Raw genomic sequence first — 18611 nt, 5'->3', positions numbered from 1 at the left:
GAGTTAGGTAGTTATCTGAATAAAACAATGGAATAAAATAAAGGAATTCTTTGAAGTCTAACTTGCACATCTGGGAATATAATTTTGGAAGAAAAAAAAACCAAGAAAACATTAGCTTCATTTCTGTGTTACTTTAACCAGGGTAATTAATTGGCATCAAAAATAAAGATAGTTCAAAAAAAGTCTTAAAGATAAGCTGTCAATCTTAATGCTAAACCAAAGTGTTCATTTACTGTACTATGAGGAAGTCTACTTCAAATACAGTTTTCATTACCAAACATTCTAGAGTAAACACGGGAGTTAGGATTCAACTTTGAAGGACAATCTTGCAACTGATGCTCTCAACGAAGAATCTTTTTTTGAGATGCCAATAGCCATAGCCAGCCAGTGACACTGACTTTACAGTCCAGAAGATTCTCCACATATACCAATAAACGTTTATCTCAAACACAAACGTGAAAAAATGCTGTACCACTGTTGAAAATTTATACACATCTCAAATCAGAATATGCAAAATTATAGCTCCTACAAAACCCACAATTCTTCTTTGTTACACATACAAAATGTACTGTTTTCTATTACTCTATATGGTATCATATATTAAACCATAAAAGCGTCACGTAACCCACCTGAATTACAGTTGCTTGGGGGAACATTACTGAATTTTCTGGCTTCTATGCACATAAGTTCTCAACCCTAAAGTTATATCACTACCATTTTTGGTCTCAGTTTTCTTTTAAAAGAAATAAATATGAATATAATAAAATGTTTCAAAACACTAAGTTTTCTTCAGAGCTATATTGAAAACTCTAGCAGTATTTATGCCAATTTATACACAACTGTGTACCTAGTCTTCGCTCCACTGCTCTCAAAAAAAGAAAGAAAAAAAAACACTTTTAAAAAGCACAGCAGGCAGAAGACTTGATATTTTAAAGCTACAAAATAATTAGAAATAGGGTTTTAAAAGCACATTATAGTGTTCTGTTTTTTTGTTTTGAGACAGGGTCTCAATATGACTGGCTGAGCATTTAGACAGGGAGATATTGAACTACATTCATTAGCCATCTAGTAATAACCTAATTTAGATAAATAACTGAGAAGATTGTGAAAAGCCTATACTTATCTTAATGATTATTCAAAAGCAAAACAAAGCCAGGCATAGTGGTTCATGTCTTTGATCCCAGAACTGGGAAGGTAGCAATAGATAGATCTCTATGAGTTTGAGGCCAGCCTGGTCTACATAGTGCAAGCAAGTTCCAAGGCAGTCAGAGCAACATATTGAAACTGTCTCAAAAAAAGAAAAAAAAAAAGTCAAGATAAAAGTATCAGTAGTTAGCCCGGCATGGTGGTGCATGCCTTTAATCCCAGCACTCTTTAATCCCAGCACTTGGGAGGCAGAGGCAGACAGATTTCTGAGAGGCCAGCCTGGTCTACAAAGTGAGTTCCAAGACAGCCAGAGCTATACAGAGAAACCCTGTCTTAACGCCCCCCTCAAAAAAAAGTATCAATAGTTGATACAGTGTCTTACTGTTACAAATACAGCACTACAGCAAAAGACTGGGGATTCAGTAGTTAAGAACACTCTTATAGGTGTGTATCTTTTCTCCAGGGCCTGAAAAGTGTAGTCCTCATACTTGTCAAAAGACCTTTTCTTTGCAATAGATAGAGACCATTACACAATCAAAATGTAGTTGTGGAATCCAGTCTCAATGAATACATCTACAAAACAACCCTTTCACCCAAGGCTCAGGGAGCATGAGAAAGAGCAGAAAGATTTTTAGAGTTGGAAGCTACACTCATAGTCTCATCAACATGACAATCTAAATTAAGAACAAAATAGATAAGCTAACATGGACAGAAGAAAGTCCTCCACCCTACACAAAGAACTACAGGCAACCAAGAAATGTTGAGAGAGGGAGAAACAGTCTTCCCCAGGGAGGAACACACCAATTGTTTATCAAATACCAAATGGTCAGCCTGGTCAGCCCTGAAAACACACATACCAGTAACATTATAGAGACTATGTGTGTGTGTGTGTGTGTGTGTGTATAATAACAATTAATTTAAAAAGGAGGGGGGACTGGGTGTGGTGGCACACGCCTTTAATCCCAGCACTTGGGAGGCAGAGGCAAGTTGATTTCTGAGTTCGAGGCCAGCCTCGTCTACAGAGTGAGTTCCAGGACAGCCAGGGCTATACAGACAAACCCTGTCTCAAAAAAACAAATTAAAGCAAAACAAAACAAAAACAAAAAAGGGGGGGAATGAATTTGAAAGAAGGCAAGAAGGGGTATATGGGAAGGTTTGAAGGGAGAAACCATGATTATATTATAATCTCAAAAAAATAAAGGAACTAATTTTAAAAATGATGCAATTAAAATGTCATAAGAATTAAACAAAATAAAATGAAGAGTGAAAATAGAAAAGAGCAATATAGCACTCTACTTAAACATATTAAAGGTCTTAGTTCTCATAGGCACCTAATCTCAGCATGTATGCTGTGGTCACTCAGATCAGGGTTACTACAGCTTTCCTTTCAGTTTTTTGTTGTTGTTGTTGTTGTTTGGCTTTTCAAGACAGGGTTTCTCTGTGTAGTCCTGGCTGTCCTGGAACTCACTCTGTAGACCAGGCTGGCCTCGAACTCAGAAATCTGCCTGCCTCTGCCTCCCAAGTGCTGGGATTAAAGGCGTGCACCACCATTGCCCCGCCAGAATTTTTTTTAAGAAATAACAACAATTATTTTGATTAAAACAACAACAACAACAATAACTCACTCCTACAGCTGGGCTTGACATATGCCTTTGATCACAGCACTTGGGAGGCAGAGGAAGGCAGATCTCTCTCTCTGTCAGTTCCCAGCCAGCCAGGGCTACACAGTGAGACCCTATCTCAGAAAAAGAGCAACTGGCTGCTTTTCCAGAGGACCAAAATTTAGTTCCCAGAACCCATGTGGCAGCTCACAATTACCTATTAACTACAGTTCCAAGGGATCCAATGCCTTCTTCTGGCCTAAATCACATTGGGCACCTTAAAGAGAAATACAAGTACCCTGTGTGTAGAAGCACTGTGACACAGCCGACACACAGTACACACTTCCCACTACTCCAACTCTGGGTGACAATATGACAAAACCTATCTTCCCCCCTCCTTGCTGAGTAAAGTTTAAAAGAGTGGCTAGTCAAATATGTTGATCTGTAGAGAAAGACTACAAAGTATTCTGGAAAAAGAAACTATTTACCTACATTGTGGCCACAGTAACAAACGTTAAAAAAATTCATCTTAGCCACACACACCTTTAATCCTAGCATTTGGGAGGCAAAGACAGGTAGGCCTCTGAGAGTTTGAAGCCAGTATGGTCAACAAAGCAAGTACCAGAACAGCCAGGGTTACATACTAAGAGCCTGCCTCAAAACAGATAGACAGATATAACAAGCAAGCAGCTAATAGCACTGTTAATACTCAACTATTCCATAAAGAAGTTCTATTTACACTCTAAAAGTACTAATTAATACTAAAACTAATTAACACATTAAAAACAGAAGTGATTCCTAAATGAGAGGAAATAATTTTTGTAAGTACTTTAGTGATAACTCAAAGACTGGGATAATGTCTAAGACAAGGAAAACTTCTTCATAGGCACAGATGGCTTATTTCAATTGCAAGGGGCTTGTCAGTTTCAGTGTCAAAGTACAAAACCCTTGTCTATTTTAATGTAGGGGTGTTATCAGTTCACAAGGGAAGCTGGGTAGGAGATGAATACATATCTTACTGCTTGGGGAAGAACTCTAGTTCTGCTAGATTCAACCTGGGAGCCATCAACCACGGTGGCCAGTCAACACTTAATTAATGAAGAGCTAATAAAACCGAGGAACTGAATCGTCGATTAGATATATTTATTCCTTTGTCACCATTTTAAATGTCCAATAGCCACATGTAGATAGTGACTGTTGTTAGGTTATTTCTCTGCTTGTGAAATGAGCCAATTTAAGCCAGATTAGAATATATTAAAGGCTGGTTTATTGGGAAACTGTTCCCCACAGGAAAAATTCACTGGCCCCAAGGAAGGCCAGGGAAGTCACTATGGGGTTGGGGGTGGGTGGAGAAAGTGTGCTCAAGCAGAGAAAGAGGAGAGAGAGACTAAAACGTCTGGATTAATAGGCACGAGCCTTTAGGAGAAGGGCAGCACAGAGGCTGGTCTGGAAAGTTCAGGGTTGGGACAGGGAATGCCAGGTAGGGACTGAGGGATGCTGGGAGAACCTGAAGGCCACGTCTGTTTTGATATGTAAAATATGCACCTCAGTTCCTGTCTCAGGTCCAAAACCAAACTGCCCTAGAGCAGCTTCCCAATAAACCAGCCTTTAATATAATCTAATCTGGCTTGAATTGGCTCAGTTCACCAGTGGAGAAATAACCTATGTGCTGCCTTGTGGACAGCAGAGACACAGCTCTGAAATTGCCACAGATAGTTAAACCAATCCCATTTAGGGTCCTCTCTTTACTCAAACATGAAAACATTATCAGAAGTACAACTAAACTACTAAACTAATTGTTAACTGTGTGATAGGCACAATTCTAAGTGCATTACAGGGCCCTGACAAAACAAACCTAGAGAAAGAGATAGAAGTAAAATGAAGTAAAGGCAAGTGGTGGGATAGGATAGCAGAGGATAGAATGGACTTAAGGTCACTGAGGCACTAGGTACCTGAAAAAGCATTAAGTCTTGGTAGCAGTCCTCCCTGGGCCCATGTCCCAGTTTAGACTGCTGAACAAGCCACTGGTCTTGCTGTATCTTCTATGAAATGGGGATAAGAATGCCAGCCTACTTGCTATGTAAGGCCCACCAGATAAGATTATCAATAAAGGAGCTTCAGCAACAAAAGACTTCTCTAAATGGCTATTTTTCTAGGACTCTAAATAAATAAATAAATGTGAGAAATTGGGAAGGAAGGCTTCACCAGACTGAGATGGGCTGATGATTTCAAGATGATCAAGAGACTCTGCCAAAGGGAATTCAGCAAAGGTCACAAACAGTTTTTTCCTGTCTCCACAGATGCTGTAGATAGGCTCTACCTAATTGCCCCAGAGGGCTGAAGGAAATCCTATGTCAGAATAGCAAATCATAACTGGGAGGCTCTTCAAGAAGTCTAGAGTCCAGTCTCCTGAAAAACCCTGGAGTTTGGTGCCTGCCATGGAGCCTCATCAGTTCAAAGACTTTGACTATCGCACTCTCCATTTCTCCATTTCAGTTTCCTCGTCTACAACAGCCAAGCTTCGACTCTTCAGTCTTCTGCTTAGGAAGCCAGCACAGTGTGAGTTAGCACTGTACCTGCCCGCTGCTCCACACCTGGATGTAGCAACCTGAAGGCAAAGACCAAGCAGTACAGGGCGTTCACCAGTCCTAACTCACCACTTCTATGAAAGCGTGCACTGTGCCCACAGCACACTAAAATGCTTCCTGGATTAGCCTGGCTTCTTACCAGAATCGGCTTTGTTGAGCCCTGTGTTTTCCCCATCTGTAAAATTCCTACTTCAAAAAAAAAAAACCCAAGAATTTAAAAAAACAAAACAAAACAAAAAACAAGCAAACAAAAAAAAAACAAAGAACCATCCAGTATGGTGGCACAAGTCACTAATCCCAGCATTTGGGAGGCAGAAACAGGCGGGTCTGAGTTCGAGGCCAGCCTGGTCTACATAGGGAGATCCAGACCTGTAAAGGCTAAAGGTTCTGTCCCAAAGCAAAAACAAAAGCAACCCGCATAAAGATAGCAGCACATAATAAAGCCACAATAACATAAACTACCATCATCTCCATTTTCTATATAAGGAATAAAGGACATAGAGGTTAAACTGTTGGGTTCAGTGACAGATAGACTTAACTTCCAGACAGTAGCCAGAAACAACTTGCATCCAACACCGGGCCTGGCAAGAAACAGGTAGCGCTCGGGGAATATCGTGAGAGTCTGAATTTAGTGGCAAGGGCAGAAGGCTACCCAATTTACCATCCTGTTCTCAAGTCTATGGATAGTAACTAACACGGAGTCAAGGCTTTGGAAGTACAGGTAAGTTTGTATCCGTTTTACAGATTAGAATACACCGGCACAAGGATATGAAGAAACGTTCCCAGGATCACTTAGCTAGAACACGTTTGCACCAGGTCTTAATGTGGGCAGTCTGACCAGAGACGGCTGGATCGTATTCCAATTGCCCAACACGGGGCTCCCAGCTCCAAACACAGCCACGATTTAAAACAAAAACAAAAACAACTGTCGTAAGGTGTGAGGGGGAAGCCTGATGAGGGAAGGAGCTGAGTAACTTCAAGTCTGGGCATTTGCGCCCTTGGAACTTCAGACGAATCTCCCATACCTTACCGGGCCTCAGTTTCCCTCTCCAAGTCATAAAATAACACCGTTTCCAACCTCAGACCCTCCATCAGAGCCCCAGGCCTGCAAAACAAGGCTTAAGAAGCCACAGGGCTGCGGGAGAGTGGATGAGGGAACACAGCCATGGGAGAGCCGGGGTGCGGGTGATCACCTTTGCGGAGCTCGCGGTGCCACACGGAGACGATGGGTCCTGCGTGCTTGCGGTGGTGGATGAGCCACAGGGAGAGGGTCTGCACGCTCTGCTGAGAGTTGCTCAGCTCTGAGAGCTTCTTTTCCAGCGCCGATTCTGAGAAGGAGGACATGGTGGCGGTGGTGGGGAGCAGCCCGGGCCGCCCGATGAGACGGGGAAAGCGACCGCACTCGGCCCAGGCCTCCGCTGACAGGCTGCAGGGCTCTCCGCCGACTGACAGACAGCTCGGGGTACCAGGTGGGGGGAGGGGACAGGTCTCCGCAGTAACAGCCGCCCGCGCCGCCGCCACAAGATGGCCACCCGACCTCTCACCCCGCCGCCACGGGGGTCAAAGGGCAAGGGCCACAGCCGGGCGCCGAGAGGCTTCGGAGCCGGAGGAAAACGATCCTTAGGAGGCGGCAGTATCCTTGGTCCCTGACTTCTAGCCGGCCAGGCCGAGGGAACAAATCCAGGTCCTCGAACACCGAAAATGCGCTTTAACCGCTCGCGCCCGCGCGCCGGCGCAGTGAGCCTCACCGGAACCCTTTTTCCCGCTCCGCAGAACCTTTCTGGCGCGGCGCGACGCACTACTTAGTCGTCATTTCCGCCTAGGGTGCAGGAGGCGGGAGAGTGAGGGAAAGACTGGAAGACGAGGTAAGAGTGGCGGGAGTGTAAGGGAGCCCAGCCGCTTAGGAGCGTCCAGAAACGAATCCTTAGGACACACTGAGGCAGGAAGCGCGGGAGCTGGGTGTGGGAAGGGCCGCGTCGCTTTGGTGGCTGGCCTAGGCCACACCTCCCTCCGTGCCTGGGCCCCTCTCCCCAGCGCTCCTCTAGTTCCTTTAAAGACACGAACTCTTGGCAGGGCTCCCCACTTTGGTTCCTGTTCTGACTTCCGAAGTGATACCCCTTTTCTCACCTGGTGGAACTGCGCCGTCTACTGACCTCTACTGAGTCTGGCCCCACACACACACAACTTTTTTTTTGGAGGGGTGTGATGGCTCCAAGTGCTTGCTATGCAAGAATGAGGATTTGTGTTCCCATCATTAAAAAGCCCAAGTTGGTGGGCCAGGTCTGTAACTTCAGTGTTCTGGGGCTGAGACAGGAAGATCGCCGGAGCTTGCTAGATGCCTGCTTAACTCCAGGTTCAGTGAAAGACTCAGTCTCAAAAGAATAAGCTGGAGAGTGATTGAGCGGGACACCTGACGTCCTCTGTGCGTGCACCCCCCCCCCAACACACATACCTACAACTCCCTGACGTTGTTGAACTTATTAGATGTGAGTCCCCTCCCAGCCTAAAAGACATTCCTATAGTTGATGCCTGGTTTTCTTAACTTCTCTGTCCCTAATATACATGCTTTGACCCTTCTTCACCTGGAGTGCATCATGATCATAGCTAGTGTAGTTGAGAAGTTTCTATGTGCTAGACACTTTTCAAAGCTATGAGGTAAGTGTTATCGTCTCACGGTTTAACAACTGAGGAAACAGGTTACAGAGGTGTGGTGATCACATAAGTTTCAAGCTCACAGAGCTAAGATCTGAATGAAGAGAGTGTATCTAAGTGTGTCCCAGCATCTGGAATCAAAGCTGAATTCATAGCTGATTGAATTAACGCACAAGTCAACACCTTATAATGATATAGGGAGGCAGAGGCAGGTGGTTCTCCTGAGGGTTCCAGGCCAGCTTGGTCTGTGCAGTAAATTCCAGACCAGCTTTTAAGACCCCACCTTACAAAAAAGCTCGGGCTTTTGAGACCTCATCTAAATAGTTGCTGAGTACTGAGTAACTCATGTTCTGAGTACCCTTTGTACTAAGTCTATGTATCCAGATGTTACTATTTTAAATGTCAGTCCTTAACAACAGTGCTCTGGCACGGGGATTGCTATCACCATTTGATAATGAGAACACATGAGATTCGAGTGAGTTACCTGTCCAGAGCTGCTTGGGCATAGCCAGGAAATGGCAAAACTAGAATTCAGTCAAGGCCTGACTCAGTCAAATCACCTGATCCCAAATTCCTCACATATTAGCCAAAGGTTCCTTCATTCAGTGAATAATTTCTGAGCATCTGTGTTTGAAGCACTGTTCTGGGAAAACAGACAAGCTGTCCCTGCCCTTGGGAACTTGCCTTCTAGAGAAGAGAAAAATGGACATGCAAGTATAAAATGAAACAAAAAAATGATTTTCATAAAAATCCAGGAAGCCAAGGGGGTAGGGAATGCATGGGCTTGAGAAAATGTAAGTTGGTCACATAGAAGTATGTTATATATGCCCTTCGGAGAGGATAAAGTAGCATTTGGTTGCTTGCAAGGAGCTAGAGAACAAGCCATAAGCTATCTTTCCAGATAATGAGAAAACCAACTTCACACCCTTGTTAGCAGTTTTGAGGACTTGAAAAGATGGTATACCAGAGTGATAGAAACCAGAAGGTAGTTAGACATAAAGCCAGAAGAGTATGGAGGGACCGTGTCACGTGGGCACCGGTAGGCACGAGTAAGGGTTTAGTGTTCTCTGAACGGTCAGTAGCAAGTGAGGACAGAGCACTGATTCTTACTGCACTGTTCTGTTGTGGCATTTGCACGCAGGCTTTGCTTACATAAGCAAGGCTATTATGTAGGAGACGAACATAGTACAAGAAAGACAGGAAGGCCAGGTTGTCAGCTGCTGTAATAACCCAGGTGAAAGGGTGACGCAGTCCAGGATTTTGCCGGTGGAGGAAGCAGGAAAAGGACAGAAGGTGGAGATACTTTAAAGGAAGAGATAACAGGATTTGCTGGTAGATTGGGATTAGATATGAAAGAAGGCAAGGAGCCGGGCGTGGTGGCGCACGCCTTTAATCCCAGCACTTGGGAGGCAGAGGCAGGTGGATTTCTGAGTTCAAGGCCAGCCTGGTCTACAAAGTGAGTTCCAGGACGGCCAGGGCTATACAGAGAAACAGAGAAACCCTGTCTCGAAAAAAAAAAGAAAGAAAGAAAGAAAGAAAGAAAGAAAGAAAGAAAGAAAGAAAGAAGGCAAGGGTTGGCCCCAGGAATACTGACCTAAGCAACTAGGAGAACAGAGTTTCTGTTTACTGAGGACAGACAGACAGATGGGTTTGAGCAATGAAAACAGCAGGGTGGACATGTTTGATTGAAAATGCTTATCTAGAAATAGTCACCAGTCACTGCTCAGTGTCTAGGGAATTGCTTCTAGGACACATGTACCCACCACACACACAGGTGCCACATTATGTCTAGGTTATATATAGTATAATATACTACATATATAAATGATGGGTAGACATTGTAACTACTTTTTAAGAAATAAGTAACACTAAGGAACAGACTAGATGTTCAGTACAATGTCAGTGGGTTTTTTGTTTTTGTTTCTTTTAACCAAATAATTATGGTCTGTGCTTGGTTGAATTGGTGGTTTGGGGCTCACAGGTACAGGAGGCCATCTATACAGGTATATAGGCAATTGAATTTATCAGTCTGGAGCTCAAGGGCAAGTTCTGGGCTACAGAAATTGTAGGAGTCATAAGAGAAAAGGTGCAGAGAGAGGCTGAGGCTCAGGACATGTCACAGTTGAAAGGTCGATTTTTATTTATTCTTATAAATATGAGTACACTGTAGCTGTCTTCAGACACACCCCAGAAGAGGGCATCATATCTCATTACAGATGGTTGTAAGCCACCATGTGGTTGCTGGGAATTGAACTCATGACTTCTGAAAGAACAGACAGTGATCTTAACCGCTGAGCCATCTCTCCAGCACCAATCTGTCACTTTTTATGCACTGCTAAAGTGTATGCCGTTATTTAGTTTAGGACTTGGGTGTCTGTAGACGTGAAGGAAATTAGTCTTTAGGTTTTTGTTGTTGCTCTTTATTAATTACTTGTGTTATTAATTACACTGTATGCCTAGCACTCCTATGAATATCAGAGGGCAACTTGCAGAAGTTGGTTTTCCCCTTCCCACCATGTGGTCCTGGGGATGGAAGTCAGGTTGTCAGGCTTGGTAGTAAGCACCTCTACCCACTGAGCCATTTCTTCAGCAACCCTCCCCCCTTAAGCATCTTAAAGTGTTTTTGTTTATGTTTGTTTACTTTGTGTGTGCATGGGTGTATGTGTGTACATGTGCATGTGTGCATGCCCATGTTGAGGTCAGAAGTCAACTTTTCAGAGGTAGGCCTGTCTCTGCTTCCTAAGTGCCGGGATTAAAATTTTATGCCACCAAGCCTGACTCTGACCTTAGTGTTTAGCTTTGGTACTGTTTTGTGCTGTTTTTGGTTTGGGTATCGGCATCCTACTGACTTTAAAAAAAATGGCAGGTGTTTCTTTGTCATCTCCTTCTATATCGTGCAGAATTTGTATTCGTTCATCTCTAAAGGTTGGCTAGAATTTGCCAGTGAATTGTTTTTCTCTTTTTTATGAGGTTTTTAAGTAACAAACTTGTATTCCACAAAAGTTTCAGTTGTGGGGCACTGAGCGAATGTGCACTTTGGCATTTAGAGGTATGGCTTTGGGGAAGCAACTGGGATTATTAACAATTAAGGGTGTTAAAGTGGAGCTCCCTTGATTGAAGTAGCTTTATGATAAGGAGAATACCAAACAAGTGTACACATGCACTCTCTGGCTCTTGTGTGATCTCCTGTGCCACTTAGGGACTCTGCTAGCCAGAAGACCGTCATTACCTAGCACATCCCCTAGACCTTACACCTCCAGACACTCAGATTCAAACTGCCTCTGTGTTTGTTTCTGTTTGTCACCGCTGAATCCTTACCCACCTAGCTTCGAGGACCCTCATTCCAGGGACCCCCATCTCCGACTGGGGTGGTCCTTGGCACAGAGCTAGGTAGTCTGCCTGGGAATGTGCTTTAGCTGTATAGCCTTTTATTGGCAACTGAAATTTAGGTGTCTTTTGAACAGCATGAATTGTTAATCTTCTGTAACCGCAGACTTGCTGTATTCTAAAACAAATTATTTATAAATGCAATTTTTAATCTTTGTGTATGGTGTATGTGTAGTATGCACATGTTCATGTGTGTGTGTGTGTGTGTGAATTTGGGTGCCAGGTACCACAGTGTCCATGTGGAGGTCAGAGGACAATCTCAAGTGACAGTTTTTGTTTTCCACCTTGATTGAAGTGGGAGTCATTTTGTGGTTTGCAGCCAAATCTATTAGTTGTTTACCGGTGTATATGGACCGGGCTAGGTGGTCCCAGAGTTTCCAGGGATTCTCCTAGCTCTACCTCCCAGCTCGATGTAGGTTCACTTAAGATTACATACAGTTGCTACTACTGTATGCAGCTTTACATGGGTGCAAGAGTCAAACTCAGGTTCTTATGCTTACACAGTAAGGGCTTTACCCATGAAGCCATCTCCCCAATCCTTAATGCAGTTTCTTTATTTAAAAGCTTCTTCCGAGGCCCATGGTCCACACCTTTAGCCCCAGCACTCAGGAGGCAGAGACACTTGGATCTCTTGTGAATTCAAAGCCAGCCTGGTCTACAGAGTTCCATGACAGCCAGAGCTACACAGTGAAACCCTGCCTTGAAGAAAAACAAACAAACAAACAAAAAACAAAAAAGACAAGCTTCAGCCCAATTTTTTTGCATACAGTTTTTCACAACTTTCCTGAAAGTGGAATTTATGTGCACAAGTCCAAAGAGTGTGGTAAATGCTTTCTTCGTTACTATCAAAAACTGCCTGCCGTGACTGGACTTTTACATTGTTATGTTTTAAAAAAAAGATTTCTTTTTTTTATTTCTGTGTATGGGGGGGGGGGGCAATATACACACATGTGTGCAAGTGTCTGCAGAAGCCAAAGAAAGTGTTGGATCCCCTGGAGCTGGAGTTAAAAGTATTTGTACGCTACTTGATGTGGGTGCTGGGAACTGCACTTGGTTCTCTGAACTGCTGAACCATCTCCATCCCCATTGCCAACTTTTTTAATTAAAATGTTTTTATGCCAACCTTCCTTCTACTGGCTCAACTAGTAGAGTTTAATAATAATGTTTAATAATAATGTTCCAATGAGATGTTTTCCTCCTATAGTATTACGGTAGTTCTTCAGGTAATTACTAAAAGATTCAGAATCTAATTGTTTATAATACTTTCATTTCACTTTTGTAAGTTCAGGGATCTATAAATCTCCCCCTGGGATTCTTCATAGTAACTGTAATAAAATCTTGGACTCCAGGGGCCAGAAACCAGAAAGGGATGGAAGGGAAAAAAAAACATTGGAGAGATTACTGGAATCCACTAGCTAGTGGATAAGAGTTCCAAATCCATATTCAGAGTCCCACTGGCTCAGAAGTAATGGTAAATATATCCTGTGGGTACCCACGGATAAGGTAAATGCTTTCCAGTTCTGTGCTCATCTTCATCTGTCTTCAAGGTCGCCTCACGAATTCCCATCTACCATAGCCCACCACAAAATCCTTTGTCAGTATGAAGGTCATACATAGATGCCGTGTATCTGTCCACACTGGAAAGCCCACAATGAGAGAGAGAAAACACACAAGAGGTGCAAAGATAGTCAGTGATAGCTGGACTCATTTGTCTAAGCATAGGCAGCACAGGACCCACAGTGTACAAACTTACATGGGTTACAGTGATGACTCCACAAGGTCTTTTTGTAAATAGTACTAGTGAAAGCCACCCTTCAGGCTCTGCTAAGGAACGTGGGTGATCTTGAAGTAGCAGAATCACTGCAAAGTCACACCTCATCAAGAATGACAGACACATTGGAGCTCCAGCAGGGAGTTCTCTGCCTTCTGGGATTTTGATATAGTAACAAAAATCAGACAAACATTGTCTGAGTTCTCAGATTAATTTGAAAAGTTATTTGTGGTGTTTTTGTGTTGTCCTTGTGGTGTCTGCCCTACTATTTGATTTAATCACTGTTGTGTGATGTTCCTCTCTCCTGTTCTCACTCTCTAACCTTTTGGTCCCTGTTCTCACTCTCTACCCTTTTGGTCTTGATACAAGTTTGTTTTGTTGATCCTTTAGAGCCAGTTTTTATTTATTGATTTTGTTTTCTTTTCATTAGTCTTTGCTTTGGATCCTTGTGATTTTCTTCCTTCTGCTTGTTTGAGGGTTAGTTTACTCTTTTTCCCCTAGAATCTTGGGAAATGAGTTTTGATTTGTTTTTGTTTGAAACCATTTCCTTTTTCTAATACATTATTTACCTCCAGGGTGGGAATATATAATTCAGTGGCAGAGTACTTACCTATCATGTGTGAAGGCCTGAGTTCAATTTCAATTCCCAGCTCCCACAAGATAAATTAATTAAATAAATAAATAAATAAATAAATAAATAATCTACTTCTTGATGGTTATAGGTGTTTTCATGTTTGTTAACTGGGTCTTCTCTCTCTCCCTACACACCCCCCTCAAGCCCCTGCATGTGCTCTCTGGTTTCACACACTCACAGTACTTGAATTTGAACCTTTGTGCATGCTAAGCTAGTGCTTTACCACTGATCTACAACTATGTACCCTGGCAGGTCTGGGACTCAGAGACCTGCCTCTTGAGGGCTTTGTTTAAAAGTGTCCACCACTTCCTTGTTGCTGCACTGTCTTAAATGCTGAGTTACAAGCATATGTCACCACCCAGGGGAAATGGGATATGCTTGTTTCATCCATTTCTTTCATTGTATTTGTTTCTCTTCCCATGCCTTCTTTGTTCCATGTGTTATTTGCTTGCCATGTTTCTGAGACTTTTCCAAACACCCTCCTAGTGATTTCAGACTTGATTCCATTATGCTTGAAGAACAACCTCTGTATGGTTTCAGTTCTATTAAATGTGCTGAGGTTAGAGGCTGGAGAGATGGCTCTGTGGCTAAGAGGTTGCACTGCTCTTGCAGAGAACCTGAGTTAAGTTCCCAGCACTGAACTCTGTAAGTTCCCCATCCACAAAATGAAGAGCCCAAGCCTCAGGAAGGTGAAGTAAGACCCACACAGAGAACAGGTATTTGACAAAGCATTTGTTTCAAGCACCCATTCAACTTTCATGCATGTGAGTGTTTTGTCTGCATGCGTGTATGTGCACACTTGTGCCTGGTGTCCACAGAGGTCAGAAGAGAATGTTAATCCCTTGACACTGGAATTGCAGATAGTTTTCTATCACCATGTGGGTGCTGGGAAATGAACCTAGGTCCTCTGCAAGAGTAACAAGTGCTTTTAACAGTTAAACCATCTCTCTAGCCCTATGATCTATCTTAGTATTGTTCTCTAGGCTCTTAAAAAGAAAGTATATTCTGCTATTATGGGGTAGAGTGTTGTATACCTAGCATCGCTCTTGGGAGTGGGGGGTGACTCCTTGTCTGTCCTTGTTGATGTGTGACTTCTTCAGTGTCCTTCGTGATTTTCTGCCTGGTTACTTATTAGTTGTTGACTGAGGAGTGATGATCCCTCCACTTTTTCTTATGCCTACTTTGTAGCTTTTTTACTTTTATTTTTCACACATTTGTCAGCTGTTGTTTTATGCATGTAATTTGGAAGTGCTATTTCTTAGTAGATTTACTGTTTAACTGTTATATAATGTTCCTTCTGTCTCAGGTAACCTTGATCTCAAGTCTGTATCTAATAGAGCTCCTATTCCTTTAATTAACATCTGCATGGTAATATCTTCTCCATCCTTTGGCTCTCATCCTACATGTAACAATAAGTTATAGGAAGTGAGTTTCTTGTAAACAGTCTTATAATTAGATCACAATTTAAAATCCATTCTGGCAGTCTCTGCCTTTTAATTAGTATATTTCAGCTCTTTACATTTAACATAATTATTGACATGTTAGAACTCAAGTCTGCCTCTTGGTTCTGTTTTTATTTCTGTTATCTTTTTTCAGCCTTCCCACAGGTTGCTTGAACAACTCTTAGAATTTCATCTGAGTTACTTATGATGTTTTTATATCTGTGTATGCAGCCATTCCAATGGTTATTGTACCTTATAGGTTTGTAACTTACCAGTTCTATCTAGGAAGAAGGCCAAACAGGACACAACAGTACTTCAGTGTGCTGAGAGTTTGATATCTAACTTCTTTTGCTCACTTATTGAGTGAGGGGACCTTAGGCAAAGCTGAGACTCTAAGTGAATATGGCCTTTAGTGCAGAGACAGACAAATAAACTGTCATTTAAACCCAAGACGGCATTCCTCCAAATACCTGAACATGACTGTCAATGGCGTGTTAAACCTTTTTCATTGCAGAGTTCCTGTCTTTCAGAAGGAAACTCTGCATGGACTGTGTGTTGCAGTAGGGTTCCTTCCTACTCCTGGCTGACCTTGCAGACTTTTAAAGCCTTAGCTCCTAGGCATTCTGGCCCCCTCAGAATAGATTGCAATAGGTCTAGTATGGAGCCCTAGCAAGCTGAACTTAAACTGTAGCCCCTTAATTCTGATGAGCAGCCAGCCTGGGAACCCCTGGTACAGTACAAGGAATGTTGGTATATTCTTTGGAGTCAGGTTTGAAACAAATCCTCTGCCTGATACCTGTTGTGTGGACCTTCCTTCTCTTTCTAAAGCTTGGGCACCTCAGTTTGCGGATGAGGAATTTATGGACATAAAATATCTAACATGGCCACATACAAAGGTGCATGAATTTTATCCCAGTACCTGTGCACCTGCAGAGGCAGGTGGGTTTCTGTGAGGGAAGCCAGCCTAATCTACTAGTGAGTTCTAGGCCAGCTATGACTACATAGTGAGACCCTGTCTCACACAAACCTAGCATGGGGGCTGGGGCAATTGCTAACTAGGTAAGGTGCCTGCTACTAAAGCATAAGGACCTGCGTTCCACTCCTCATCACCTACATGGAAGTCTGGGAGCAGTGCTGTGGCCTGTGAGCCTATCACTAGGGCAGTTTCTTTTTCTCCATAGCACTTAGCACAACCCGTCAAATCAGATTACCACCTGCCTTGGAATATGACCACTAGCAGCAGAAAATAACCACTTGGTGCCAGGAGGAAGAAACAGCAAGGCAGAAATCACACTTTCTAAAGCCTATATTGGAGTTGGGGAAGGAGACCAAGTGGTAGAGACAGGAATGTGTCTTAAACCCATTGACCAACAGTCTAGCAGAGTTGATGAGCTTCAGATACACTGAGACACCCTATTTCAAAAAATAAAAGTGGAACGCAGTTGAGAAAAGGCATCTGATGTCGACCTCCGGCATCTACATTCATGAGTTCTTGTATACAAACTTATATACATCCACAGTAACAAGTTCAAGACAAAAATGCCTAGTACAGTGCCTGCCATAGAATGGTTAATTTTTTTAAACATTATTTCTTTATTTTATTCATATGAGTGCTTGCCTGTATGTACCATCTCTGTACCATATGTACACCCAGTGCCTATGGAGGTCAGAAGTCATCAGATCCCCTGAAACTGAAGACCTAGGTATTGTGAGCTACTATGTAGGTGCTGAGATTTGCATTCAGATCCTCTGCAAGAGCAGCAACGAGGCCTCTCTCTCAAGACCCAGTCGACCTTTAAAAAAAAAAGTTAAAAAAATATTAATTTTCTTTGTCTTTAGGAATTTGTATTGGAACTTCTTACATGTCTCTATAATCTAAACCTGGTCTTCCTTTCCAACAGCAATTATTGGAGGTTGGAAATTTTGCAGACTATCTTATATATCAAATTTAATTCTTTTGAAGGAAGCAAAAACTTATGGGAACCAGGTTCTGGGAGAACCTGGACTGAAACCCACATCATAAAAGCCCTGTTTGGGTTTAACATGTAAAAGTGGCCTAAGGAAGGAACAGCCACAATCTAAAATTGGTTACCTCAAAAAACAGTATGGGTATTGGGGGGCGGGGTGCTGGAGAGATGGCTCAACAGTTAAGAACACTGATTGCTCTTCTCGAGGTCCTGAGTTCAATTCCCAGCAACCATATGGTAGCTCACAACCATCTGTAATGGGGTCTGATGCCCTCTTCTGATGTGTCTGAAGACAGCTACAGTGAACTCATACAAATAAAAGAATACTTTTATTTATTTAAAAAAAAAACAAAAACAAAAAACAGTACTGCAGTATTGTCCCATCGTGAATAAGATCAATTGCCAGAGGGAAAATTCTTAGAGAAGAATATGGTAGTTTTTATCCAGAATCCAGTTGGAACATAGCTTCATCAGAGTGCCATCAAGTGAGAGAAGCAGACCTTGGGTCATGGCCATTAGCAACATAAAATATGCAAGGCCAGAAGCAAGAAACTAGCTAAGCAAAGATCATGCTTTTTAGAACCTACATTTGAGCGAAGGGAGGAGATCCTGGGTAGAATCCAAAAGTAAAACAGGTCGGTGACCTGCTTCCGCAGGTGGTACTAAGTGCTGCGAAGGAAACTCAAAGGCAGAGGGAGGAGATTGGGAGGACCAGGGTGAGGAGGGTTCAGGGGGAGTTGTAGTTTCAGAGAGTGGTGTTGAAAAGGCCTCACTCTGAAGTCCCATCTGTATGCGGTGAACTTATTCAGGGACAGTAAGTGGAAAGCCTGGCATGTGATCTCATCCATGTCACTGCAGTGTGAAGCCTGGCACACACCACTGTGTCTGTCTCTCCTTCTATCTGGCCTGTTCTTGTGACAGGATTTTAGGCATGGTCCTCCTTCCTCAGCGTAAGTCCTCTCCTCTGTGAGCACTTCTCTGTTGGCATTCCACTCCCAAGCTCCTTTAGCAGCGTGTTTGCTTGTATAATATGGTGAGTGCCTTGTGATTTGCCCTCTTCTCCTTCATGTGTCAGTAAAGAAGCTGGACATGGTAGCACACCTTTAATCCCAGCACTGGGAGAGAGAGGTGGGTGAATCTCTTGAGTTCAAGATCAGCCTTGTCTACAGAGTGAGTTATGTAGAGAGACCCTGACTCAAAAAAAAAAAAACCCAGAAAGTGTCTGTAAAAGACAATGGTGCTTCCTGTACAAAGTGAGCCTTTGGATTCACCACTGTTGGTATGGCGCATCTCTGAGATAAGGCAGGAAAGCTTGCAGAGGGGGGACGGGATTCACACTCTCCACAGGCAGGTGTCATCTGCCACCTTTGCAGTAGCACTTCTAAGACCACAGAGGGCACATTAAACTAAGAAGCTTTTAGAT

At 43.0% G+C, this 18611-nt stretch overlaps 2 protein-coding genes and 1 pseudogene across 11 annotated transcripts in view; 1 reads left to right on the top strand and 2 right to left on the bottom strand.

Annotated features, from left to right (window-relative positions):
- Rprd1b (regulation of nuclear pre-mRNA domain containing 1B) overlaps positions 1-7099 on the bottom strand; it is a 49733-nt gene extending 42634 nt beyond the window's left edge. For 5 of the 8 annotated variants that reach the window (NM_001291135.1, NM_001291134.1, NM_027434.3 and 2 more), the window contains exon 1: positions 6529-7077. In NM_001291135.1, coding sequence (NP_001278064.1) covers positions 6529-6679 — 151 coding nt within the window. In that variant the 5' untranslated portion in view covers positions 6680-7077. Of the gene's footprint in view, positions 1-6528 lie in introns of all 8 variants that reach the window. The other 3 variants (XM_006500163.2, XM_011239773.2, XM_030252069.1) reach the window with 3 other exon arrangements.
- The window catches only part of Tti1 (TELO2 interacting protein 1), a 46673-nt gene continuing 35160 nt past the window's right edge, over positions 7099-18611 (top strand). The window contains exon 1 of one of the 3 annotated variants that reach the window (XM_006500333.4): positions 7099-7200. The gene's annotated coding sequence lies outside the window, so the exon portion shown is untranslated. The remainder of the gene's footprint in view (positions 7201-18611) is intronic. The other 2 variants (XM_011239826.3, NM_029282.2) reach the window with 2 other exon arrangements.
- Positions 12523-13211, bottom strand: Gm18385 (predicted gene, 18385; annotated as a pseudogene).

The sequence above is a fragment of the Mus musculus genome, chromosome 2, assembly GCF_000001635.26.
Source record: "Mus musculus strain C57BL/6J chromosome 2, GRCm38.p6 C57BL/6J".
NCBI lineage: Eukaryota > Metazoa > Chordata > Mammalia > Rodentia > Muridae > Mus > Mus musculus.
The sequence above is the reverse complement of the archived record's forward strand: the minus strand, read 5'-3'. Positions and strand labels throughout refer to the sequence as shown.